Below are 12605 nucleotides of genomic sequence, written 5' to 3' on the forward strand. Positions count from 1 at the left end.
CTGAAAGAAAGTGTATGATAAATGAGAAAGTGGTTAAGCTCTTTCCACTTCTTATATATTTGTCTTTTATTCGCCCTAAGTGTTCTCCTTTTGCAGAACGATTGAACATCTGAGGAAAGATTTTTCAAGAAATAAATCTTCCAGTAGCTATGTGGTTTCTGTCATCCTGTATGGTAGGCAGTGAAGCCTAGCCAGGTGTTTTTCAAATATTTTTCCTGTTTTTACTGTGTTTGATTTTATAGGGAACTGCAGTACCTTACTGAATGTTGTTCTTTATATATATGTCTTATTATTTCCAAACTTTGTCTCAATACTTTGTTTTCCAGCTTGTCGTCTTTCGAACTATCAATGTCTTCCGCTCATATAAGACAATCAGTGCAATGGTGCACATCTGGAAGTTAGTTTTTCCTAATATTTTGAATGAACATTATTAGGAAAGTGAGATAGTTTTCTTCAAATTATTAATAATAGTTCTCATTTTTTAAGCTGCTAGACTGTTGATATCTATAATTATTCATTGTTAGGTAAGGTTTTCCAATATTTTGTTTACTTCTGTACTTCTGATTTTATCTCTATTTTTTGTTTGTTTGTTTTGGTGGATGGGGTGTGTGTGTGTGTGTGTGTGTGTGTGTGTGTGTACACGAACATGTACCCTTCCAGTTTTCCATTTCTAGGTGTGTACTGAATTACTTTCTTCTGAGTTTGTTGGCTGGGAAAATAGATTATACTTTTGTTCTGTTTCTAGTGGAAAGTAACAATTGTAGTAAGATCTACTTTTGTGCTAACACACATGTATGTATCATTGTGCATGGAGGAGAGTCAGGGAAGTCCTGACATTGTACTTTGGTTCCAGTATATGAATTTCAGGAATTTATCTTTCCAGTTTCAGCTGTTACAGTAATATTTTAGGAATGCGCAGATAGTGACTGTAGCCAAGAAATACTGGAATTTTTATTTCTTGGGTAATGCATTGCAAAGGAAGATGCCTACTGAGATAGGAAATCATGTAAAAACCCTACTGAGCTAGTGTTAATATTTACAATTAGAGGTTAGGGGAATATGGCTTAACAATGAATGTGAGAGTTGTTATGGGCACTATTCCTCTGACTGTTATAACTGTACTTGCTGTTATCTTTCTACTTTTTAACTCTTAGGTGCCAAGTAAAATTAAAAACAAAGCAAAATAAGTTAATTGTATTTCACATTGGTTTAAGTTCAAAGGTTGAATTGTGTCAAATCAGCTTCATTTGAATTGTACCAAACTTAGGTGAATCTAATTAGAACAGAAATTAGCGTGCTGTGTTCACTAAATTATATTAGCTTTGAAGTCTGCTCTGAAACATGCAGATCCTGTTTTCTCTTGAGGGTCATCTTAGGATTTTAAAAGCAAATCAATAAATAAGAAAACACTTTTGCTAAAGATACTAATGTCTAACAATAGTCTTTTATTACGATTTGCTGGCATGGGCTCTTAACTTAGTTTTTGAGGCTTGTTAAAGTATTGTATTTGTTCTCCTGTATCTTGTGATTGACACAAATCTACATATTCCCATTTTGTGATACTATAATTGTGTATTAGCCTTGCACATTTAAACTAAAATTGTGTGATTAATGCAAATAGCATGTGGTGTGTTAACCACAGGCGTGTTTAAAAGCATGAATATACTTTCTTCACAGTTCTCCTGTGGTCTGGAAGATAAAAAATTAAAGAGCTGAGTAAAGTAAAGGACTCTTGAATGTGTTTAGCGTTTGTTAAATTTCTTGATGAACTGCTGGGAAACACTTGCATAGTTCAGGAAAGAGAGAAAAGCTGAAAAAGTCTTTTGCTCTTTAAAAGCCTGATTTGCTGGTGCTCGGATATTTCACTATAGAATTTACTCGATTTGGGGCAAAATATTTTGAGAGCAGCTCCAATAATAGAAGAAATTCTGCTTTAATGGTAGAGCTTAAGCTGTGTGGTGTGGAGTAGTGTTGATTATAGCGGTTCTCTTGAAGCATCGAATGTCTTGTAGAAACGTTAAACCAATCTTCTGTACAGCATTCTATTTCTGGAACCTGATGCAGAAAATAGTGTTGAATTCTGACAAGGAAAATCAAACCCCTTTATAATTCTTTTCTTCCAAAGGGAAGTTTCTGAACTCAAGTTTCTGAGCAGCCTGTAGAGAAGGAATTCACTCAGTGAAGACTTTGCCTTTCTTTTCTTTCTTTCAAAAGCAGTTAGTTTCCTTCTATCTATAAAGGGAATTTTGAGGGCACCTGTTTTGGTTGTTCTACTCCTGCTTGCTAGCAGTCGTCTTTATTTGAGTTCTTTCATCAGATGCTTCTGAGAACAGAGCTGGAATCACTGTTAAGAACGAACATTTTCTGAGTTCCCCATCAGTACAGCAGGAAGAATTCTGTTCCGAGTTGTACAGGAGTGGGAGGGAGGGCACAAAGTTGAATCTAGGACAAAACAACTCCCAGTGATGAAGTAAAACATGTATTTGTCCAAATGTCTCCCTGGAAGAAGAGAATCTGAAAAGGATTTCAATTTTAGGAGAAGAATAGTTTTTCAGATGGAGGTCAATTTTTATGAATCAGAACTGCTGCAAATCACATTTATTTAATTGTTGATAGATATTAACATTGGAACTTTCTTAAGAGGACTATTTTTATAGCCCCACTTGTCTCGTATGTACCGCTTACAATTACTTGATTCTTCACTTGATTCTTTCATTGTGTACGTAAATGAAATGTGTATTTAAAAAAAAAAATTCTTTCTTCTTCAGTATCCAGATGTTTAGGTCCTGTTTCCATTTCAGGGTTCAAGTAAACTGATTCTCTGTTTACTATGTGCTACTTTCTCTCCTCTTTGAGTTTTAGGAAGGGTTTGTTTTAAAATGATTGGACCTGACCACTATTCAGAAGCTCAGCTGTTTCAGTTGTTGGTAGCTGGTTGTACTATAATGCTATGTCACTATGCAGGCTCATCAATAAAATAGAAATTATCTCAGTATAGTTGCTTTTTGCATTGTTTTTCTTACCTGTAGATGAACCAGTTTTATTGGCATGTTATAGTTACTGTAGTAATTAGACCATTGTATAGCTGTAGAATAGTTCTTTGAAGGAAAAGCCAGAAGCCAAAAGGTAAATACAGATGTTGGCCTAGGAATAAACAATCTCATGCCTGAAACAGAAGTAAAAAATTGGAATCTATAATAGAGTTTCATCACATGAGACTGTCACTTGAATAGCAGCTGTATCCCAAATACCTGTCTTTGTATGATACTGCTCTTATCCTGTAGACTTTGATCATTAGAAAAAAGTCCGTGAATGTTTAGGAGGAAAACACTTCTGGATTTAACTTTGGTAGGCAATTAAGGATAGATCTGTTTATTACTTGGCTGTTGGTTTGCCTAAAGGTACAGTCACTTTTAAAACTGTTGTGGTTCATATTTTTTAAACAAAACAAATTTGATGTTCCCAACAAATTTAAACCATATTTAAGTAGCAGCACAATAGAGGATAAATAAAGGGCTGGAGATAGAAGACCAGCTCTTAGTTTTTTTCCCCTAACCCATCTATGTGGTAGCAGGCTGGTATGTTAGATATAGTAGAAGACATCCAGACAAATTATAACACACTCATATAAAAGAGAATGTCTCCACTTGTATCAGTGGTCTTTGAATCAACTGTTTAAGAGTGGACATCACGATATACCTTGTCATAGATTTGGCTGCTGCTGACAGTAGTTTATATACTTCTTTGTGAAGTAAGTTACTATGTTTGATTTCCTCAGGACCTCTGAATTACTTTGTTCACTACAAATTAGCATGCTGGAAAGTCTTTTAAGTCATACTTTTATTAGTTAGTATAGAATTTGCCATCATGATTTGATTGTATGGTTTGATAAAGATTTAAAAAAATATCAAGCCTGAGTGTGCATGCTAAAATAATTACATGATGACTATTTACTTTAAGATTTATCATCCATAGTTACCTTTTTTTAAAGAAAAAAGATACTTTTAATGACGGTAGTCTGCATGCAGTATACTTGTTATCTGTTAAATTTGTAGTGTGACCTCAGTACAGAACACCTAGGTTTAGAATCTGGTACTAGTCTAATGATGGAAATTTTTATTTGTTTACTTACAGTATCAGAAATTAACTTAACCTGTTTTAATATAACATCTTATTTTTTATTTTTTTTATAACAGGCCAGCTTTTTTTCCTGCCAGCAATTTCTCCGTGGTATCTGTAGGGCATTGTTTTTTTTCAGCACATGGGAAGACTATACAACCTCTACTGTTACTGAAGTGATGCCTTATAGACAGGATTTAAGAAGGCTGCATTATTAAGCTGAAAAATTAGTGTCCTCAAAATCTTATGAGCTTTCTTTTTTGCTTCGTGCTTTTTAGTTGTAATACTGTCAAATATTCGTATCTTAATTCTACTGAATGAATTTTTCACAACTTGGAAAGGAAATGGAGCTCTTCATAAATTATTTCTTATCAGTTACTGTTTGATTTATATATATTCTGTGATGATATACACGAGCACAGGAGGAAGAAGAAAGCAGTTGCATATAAATACTAGCGATTTGTGTTTAATGTTCTGTAAAATACTGTGTAAAATTGTGTAAAAAGTCACCAGGTTTCCACTGGAAAATAGCAGGTCAACCAAATTCTCCTAAATCTGTTTAGTGAATCATTTTCTTGCAACTTTTTCTCCTTCTAATACTGTGGCATTTCTTCCTATATCTTGTCAAAAGTGTATTATCAAGAGAAGAAGGAATGATCTTCCTATTTAACTTTCCAGATTTTTTCTTACATAATCTAAAAGGGGAAATATTTTTAAATTGTTAGCTCATGTCTTATACAGAGCCTTAGTTCTGTTTCTTGCTTATTGGATTTTGTAATTCGCCTTTTTCTTAAACTTGATGCATGGAATGTGGACTTGGACTATATTCATCACGTGAATCAGATATGCTGTGTTTTTAGGGTGAGATTTTTTTTTTTAAAGAGCTGTCTTAAGTGTGTTGCTATTGAAGGTAGTGGAAACATAACAGATCTCTGAAAGCAAAGCTAAACTAGTAATACTGTTTTGAAAATTTAGGTTTAATCTTCATTACTTTCTCACTGTTGGCTTACTTGGAACATTGATATTACCGGGAGCAGATTTGTGCTGTATCTGTGCTGAAGCTTGAAATTGACCGCATTCCCATTATGGGTTTGTTTTTTTTTTTAAGAATTGGTAGAGGCTGCTTTTGTCTGAGATTAGTCAAATTACAGGTCTGTATTTAGATTAAATTTTAATTTTCAAAAATATACCAGCTCAGATTTTTACGTTATGTTTTTATAATCCCAGAATTCATTTAAAAATTATATTTTTGAAAAACGTTGTCTGTGACTTACTTCTTACTGTAATGGGAGTAGTAATCATTCCTGTTGTTGATTTTACTTTACAAGGTACCCAGAGAACGGCATAGTAGAAATGGACACCAGTAATCTTCGACCCCGAGCACGAACCATTCTGAAGTGGAATGAACTAAAAGTGGGTGATGTGGTGATGGTTAACTACAATGTTGAGACTCCAGAAGAAAGAGGATTTTGGTTTGATGCAGAAATTACCTCTTTGAGAGAAATCTCAAGGACTAACAAAGAGGTTCATGCTAAAATTCTGCTGGGGTAAGATTTGTTTGACCAATTAGTAAAGTCTGTTTAAATATCTTATAAAGTATGTTTTTTGTCTGCTAGTCATCACTAAATTAAAATTAATGTGATACTTCATTTCCACAGCTGTTTGAGTCATGGGATTACAGTGCATGATTGTTAGAGTGTGGAAACTTAGTCATATAGTTGGAATTTTTGCTTTTCCTGAAGTTGCTGGAGGTAATTGTTGGGTTTCATATATTATCTGTGATTCCAGAGATCGGAGTATACGCGTGTATATATATAAATATATATTCAGTTCTGTCAAAGCTGAACCATATGCTTTCAGTAATTTTTGAGTCATCTGGGAATTTCTAGATGTTACCAAGTATTGCTTGTCTCTTGCAGTACGAGTAAGTCTCTGAACTGGCTGTTATAATTTTTAAATGCAAAAATGTTCATCAGGAAAGTTTAGTTTGTGATAAGTACTAGAATGCTAGTGGAACTGCAGGGTGCAAATATTACTTGAGTTTTCATATGCACTGACTTACCTAAGATTTTTGCTTGGTTTGTTTTCCTGTTTGATTTAAGAACTTGCACATAGGTCTTTTGGAACCTTCTTTTCTGCAGAAATCCATATGACGTTACTTTAAATAAGTATGTGACTGCCTTCTTAGGAAAGAAAGGATGAGCAGTCTTTATGGACAATCTCACTGAAGAATTCACTCTAGCCTTCTTCCTCCCATCAGCTTTCTTTTGTTCCTTTAACATAGTCCTTTTCGCACCGTATTGTATTCACAAAGGAACTGAATGCGATTGGATCCAGTCTGTCATCTTCATCCCTCCAGAAGAGGGAGACAGGAGCACTTGTATACTGAGAGTGAAACTGATGTTAAAGCTGACAACTGGAACTGAAGTGAATATTTCTTTTTACTTAAATGGTTAAGTTAATGTTGGCATGTCCTACATTTGTTCACTGAGTAGCATCATAGTTTTGGAAGTATACTCCTTAAAATGAATCAAACTATTTAGATTTTACAGTATTTTTCACTGTGAGAAAGGAGAAATGTTGGGTAGGTAGGAAGAGTTGCAATGCAGGACATTATTAATTGGAAGAGACAGAAGAAGTACGATCTTAACGCCATTCAAAATTTTGCTTAAAAATACTACAATCATGTTTAGTGTAGGGATATATGAAATACAGTGGCTAGGTAACTTATGCGAGTAGAAAAACGAAAATGAAAAGTCTGAAAAAATTTAAATCTGTTTTATGTGTGGTTTTAAATTTTAGAATAGCAGGATTGTTTTCTAGAAAATAGCAGGGACTTTTTTTTCTAGTGTTATATAAAGCAGGCACATGAGCTTGTTCTGGGGACAAAGCCAAAAGAATTCAAATGTAATACGGTAAGAAGCTGAGTAGGAAGTCTGAATTATTAACCATTAACTTAAAAAGGAGACAAGTTAAAGAAACGGAAGCCAATCCAGAGAAGTGATTTTCATTGTAACACGTTTAATATTTGTACGACGTTCTGTGAACCACAGAGATGGACTTCATGACCTACTACAAACAGCTGTCCAAATACCAGTTTACATGAAGTTGAAATATCTATTGATAACGTTATTTAAAACAGTTGTTTGCAGGTGTTGGGGTTATTGGGGTTTTTTGGCAGGTTATCTTTCAGAATTTTTCCCATTTTTTTTTTAAAACATGATAATCAAAATGTTTATATCAGCAAAAGCAAGCACATATTTCAAGTGGAGACTAATTATAAAAATTCTCTTCATGCTGGTTAGAACTTCTAAAACAGTCTTTCTCTAAATCTAAGCAAGCTGATAGGTAAGGTTTACATGTAAGTACACTGGAATTCCCCCTACTATTTGTATTTCACTGCCCTCTGGAATAAGTTGGTAAAAATCATGGTACACAAATACTGTATTCTAAGGTGGTGAATTTGTTTTGACCATGTTAAGTTCATTTTCTAAACAGAATCTTGTTTCAGTGAGTATTTTGCCTGACAAAGAATTGAGGCGTTATTTACATATCAATAGATTAGATATGTGGCCGGTAAACCATGACGGTTGCACAAAGTAGGATGTTTTGAGCCCTGCTGTTTCTGTAAATTATAACGGAGTAATTCCAAATCACCTGGGCTACCTCAGTCAATTAACAGTAAAAATACAGCATAAGTCTCCTGGTATTGATAAGCTGATGTGGAGAGCATGCATGCTACAACAGGAATCACTTTGCATTTCAAGTGTGTGGGTTTGTGAAACAGTAAGGGCTTGTTTTATGTTAATGTTTTTAATATAATGTTAACATTAGTTCCTATTACAAAATTAGCATTAATAATTTTTTTTTAAATGTAATCTATCCTGAAGGTTTTATGGGCATATCTTAGTGATTAATTTTGCGCTACTTAAGAAGATACTTGGCAGGCAGTAAAGGGAATCAGAGCTCTTACATACTGAGTTGCTCCAGACGTGTTCACAGCTGTGACTTTTCCCTTTCTTATGTTAAAGAGACTTTGTATAAAACAATTAAAGTAGGTTTTGTACAAAATAGTGCAACTTTTGATTGATGTATTGATCTTGATTGCTTTTTACAGAGGTTTCATGGAGCTGTTGGCACAATGACAGGAAATAACAAGGACATGTATGTGTGTACTGTTTATGGTAATGTTTTAGAGACAGTAGAACCTGTGATTAATTTTTTTTACTGTATCTGTTGACATGCATATCGCTTAAGTGTTATTTTTATTCATGTCTCAATGACAACCTAATTAAAAATCCTGTAAAATCTGTCATCATTAGTCTGTTTTAGAAAGAAGTATAGACTAGAGAACTTTATCAAAGAGAGGAGTGAGACTGAGCAACAGAAAATAGACCAAAGAACTAATCATATACTCATTATACAGAAGAACTAATCATACACTAACAATTCTCATTTGTACTGCATCTGTGTTGCAATTGAAAGTTATAATTGTAGAATGTCCAAATAGGACTTACTGCATCTCAGATACAAATACCAGCGAAGCTGTGGTGCTTTCAGCATGCACTATGCTACTGTGCCTGGGACTGTAGTCTTCTGTGACTGTGTGTGCACACTTACAGGTCAGAATTGTCTTTGTGTGCATGTATGTATGAGGGGGGTTACCTCTGGATTGGCTTGACCTGAATTTCAGAACGTACCTCTGAATTTTTAAATGTCCTTTATTCTTCTCTTTTTTTAGGGAGTATCTTAGGTTTCATGATGAAAGCAGTTATTTGTAATCCAGAGTAATACTGTTTGTCTTCTCTGTACCCTCAAGGGCATATATCAAGTGCCTGTTAGTGGAAGGTAATTGTGAGGCAAACTGTTCACAATTTTTCCTAAATTTGATAGTTGGCTGACTTAATTAAAGGCAGCCCAGCAAATCAAACTGAGGTAGTTCATGTGGTTCTTTGCACATTTTTCCTTGCTAGACTTGAAGATAAATTGGGACCAAATCAGCTCTTCTTTTTCTTTGGTCGTCATCTGAAGGTTTGAATTTGACAAAGACCTTTGTCAATGCCATGAGCCTTTTGTTTAAACCTTTGGATTAATTCAAAGGTATCAGTAAAATCAGTTTATTCTGCAGATTTTGAATGTCTTTCATCAAGTGAATATTGAATGAATCCAAGGGCTTTACATAGTAGTGATAATGGAAGACAGTAGGAAGGATCTTAAAATGTATCAGTTTTATGTGTTGATCATATATAGTTCTGCAGACTTTTGTGCGAGTCTTCCCACTCCTAAAATGGAATGGTCTTTTTTGTTGTTTTCAGATTGATCTCTATTTTTTAATATGCTTATTTGGTTTATATATATGTTTTTATATATTTAACTGATCCGATTTTGAACTTATCTTCCTTATTTGGACACATTTTCTGCTTTTTGTAGGATGCTTTACAGTTTACCTTTGCTTTGATTCCTTTTATTCATGTGTCTGGCCAACGGTTTTTTCTCAGAACACAGTATGATGTGTTTGAACAGTCTTCATGCACCCTCTACAAATTTTACTCTTAGCTGCACCTTCTACCTTTTTTGAACAAGCTTTTTGATTTATGTTTAGTTTTTATATTTGAATTCATACATAATTTTTTTTTATCTCTTTGCAAAGATACTAAATTTAAACACATCATTACAGAACAATGAACAAAGTCTTGCACACTGTTCCAGGCCAGTTCAACAATTCCTTCTGCTTTTGTGAATTTCTGTCTGTCTGGTCCAAAAAAAAATCTTTGACAGTTGCACCTCGTTCTTCTATTCGTCTAATGTGTTACTATTATTTTTCATCTCTCTCAGTATGTGACATTCAGCATGTCATGATTGCTGTTTCAATGCTGTTTGGGTGATCAGTAGTGCAGTCCTGATTTTGTGTTTCTCATTTAGGCCTGGAATTTCAATCTGTGTGAATTCTTTCTTACTGATGTTTTTATACTCTTGTGGTATAATTCTATATCTAAATATAAAAATGTCCTATTTTATTTGTTTGTTTTAATATTGCATCTTTGGTACTTGCTGGTTGATCTTATACAACATTGTTTTGCTGAGATGTAGAATATTAATAAGATTTACTTTGGGGCCATTTTTCAAAATAGCTTTCACGCTACAGGGACAAGTATTCTAATAAAGGGTTTTGTTGACTCATTCTTGACCAGGTGTAATAAAGTTAACTTGTTGAAACAACTTGCCTGCAGATTTCTTGCACAAACATAATGACTTGGCTCCATTGCGCAAGACAGTATGTAAGAGTTGGAATGAGGCACAGGATACCAAGGAGGCATTTTGAAAGTGTAGGAATGGCGTTAGCCAACGTTTATCTAGAGCTGACACTGGCAAGCTCCATCAAGAGCAACAGGAGGATCTTTTACCCAGCTTTGGTAGTAAACGTCTAAACAAGGAAAATGTGGGTCTGTTGGTGAATAGGAGGTCATTTAATGACAACAAGCACAGAAAAGGCTGAGGAGCCTTCGTTGTCTCAGCCTTCACTGGATGAGATCTCTCAGGCTGCTGTGCCTAGTGAAGGCAATCAAAGAGAGGAGCTACCAGCCGCGCATAAGAATTCAGTCATGGATTGCTTGCAAGCATTTGACCCATACAATGCCACAGGAGCAGACAGGCTGCACCTGAGGAGTTTGAGGGAACTGGCTGATGCTGTAGTAAGGCTGCTCTCCGGTATTTTGGAAAAGTCATGGAGGTCAGGGGAGGGTCCCTGATGGCTGGAGAAAGGCAATGTTGCACGCATCATCATAGAAGGCTAAAAGGGAGCCACAGGCCAGTCAGCCTCACTTCACTCCAGGGAACATCATGGGACAGTCTTCTTGGACGCTCTTGTCTTGTGAAGGTGATATTTTGGAATAGCCAGCATGGATTTTCCAACTGTAAATCACACCTGCCCAATCCGATTGCCTTTTGTGATAAAATTAGTAGATGTGTGGCCAAGGAGAGAGCAATGGTTATTATTTACTTTACAGTAAATAACTTTATAAATAATAACTTTTTAAATAAAAAACTTTACTTTACTTACAGTATTTATTTACAGAAGGCACCAAGTTGGTGGAGGCCTGCTGATAAACTTGAGGGCAGGGCTGCCATTTAGGGGGACCTGAACAGGCAGAAGGAGTGAGCTGACAGAAACCTTACGAAATGCAGCGAGGATAAATGCAGAGTCCTCCTGCAGCTCAGAAGGAAGAGCCTCTAACAGCAATACAATCTAGGAACAGACTTGCTCTTCTTTCTTTTCTGAAAGTCTTTCCATCCTGATAGAATTCCTGTTAAGTTCTTACTGCTGGAGGAGCTGCTTTTTCTCCTATCTTTATTTTTGAATTGAGATTCTCAGTTAACGCAGCTGGGCTCACAAATTGCCCTCCTATGATGACTGTATGTAAGCTGATAAGTATGTGTGCTGCACCTCCTCTCAGGAACGTTATATAATTTAAAATCTGGATAGATGCCTTTAACCTCTTCTAGTAGGAATCACCTCTATTTTTAAGCTCTCTCTCTTACTGATGTAAAAGGGCTTAGTGACTGATCCAGGCACCTGGAATGATGTCTTGAGCAGACTGTTTGCATTGTCCTGAGTCTTATAATTCAGGCCACAAACACACGAAACAGCAGGCTGAACTTAGATCATGGCCTATGCTGCGAAGTTCAGATCCTTTAGCACAGTCTTCCGCACGGAAGCCTTTGGGGTTCCATCCTTGTGGATTTTGAAACAGCTCTTTTTGCTTGACTCTTCTGGATAGTCTGTCAAATAGATGTTGCCGTGCATGCTTGAACATGGATTTGGAATCCCTGGATGCCCATTTAGCTTTGTGATAGTGCCAAACTTAAACTGTGTTAATGGAGAGAACAGTTTTCGTAACTGGAAGTTCTTTCCTCTTTCCTATTCCAATTCAATGGCCTTACTGCAGAACCATGGACAGTTCTTCACTGCTGAGGCACTGCAGCCCAAAGGCAGACCTTAAAGTATAGGATTTTTCTCTCTCGCTGTGTGTGCATGTGTGTAATCTTTCTTCATTTGGTGCCTTTTTTGCTGTCATCTCAGTAGGCTTCCTGTCATAGGGCAGGGTCGTGTTCCTCAGCTACCTTGAGTGATAGATTGTTAGCACCTGACAATTGAACTTCCTGTTCTCTCAGGCTTCTGAGCCTTCTCCATTTTTACAGAGCCTGGGCTAAAGAGAAAAGGGATAGTTCCTGCAACCAGATCTCCACTTCCACAGTTTGTGCCCATGATTCTATAACAGATTTTTTCATAATGCATCAAGCATGTTGAATCTTGGAAATATACCCTGTGGCTAATACTGAGGATAAAGAAGTAATATCCTGGCTTGTATCCTGTGTGTATCTGCAGGGCAAATCTGTAGTGTAGGGTGCTTGTGGGTTTGGTTTTGTTTTGTTTTGTTTGGATGGGTTTTCTGTTTGTTTGTTTGTTTGTTTTTCCCTAAGCACCT

The 12605-nt window shown here is 35.8% G+C and overlaps 1 protein-coding gene across 5 annotated transcripts in view; it reads left to right on the forward strand.

The window, feature by feature from the left end:
- UHRF2 (ubiquitin like with PHD and ring finger domains 2) overlaps nt 1-12605 on the forward strand; it is a 95839-nt gene that overhangs the window by 41048 nt on the left and 42186 nt on the right. For all 5 annotated transcript variants that reach the window (XR_011138065.1, XM_068928806.1, XM_068928809.1 and 2 more), the window contains exon 4: nt 5448-5666. Coding sequence is in view for 4 of the 5 variants with exons in the window: in XM_068928806.1 (XP_068784907.1) it covers nt 5448-5666 (219 nt within the window). In the remaining variant the exon portion in view is untranslated. The remainder of the gene's footprint in view (nt 1-5447; nt 5667-12605) is intronic.

Source organism: Struthio camelus, chromosome Z, assembly GCF_040807025.1.
Source record: "Struthio camelus isolate bStrCam1 chromosome Z, bStrCam1.hap1, whole genome shotgun sequence".
Lineage (NCBI taxonomy): Eukaryota > Metazoa > Chordata > Aves > Struthioniformes > Struthionidae > Struthio > Struthio camelus.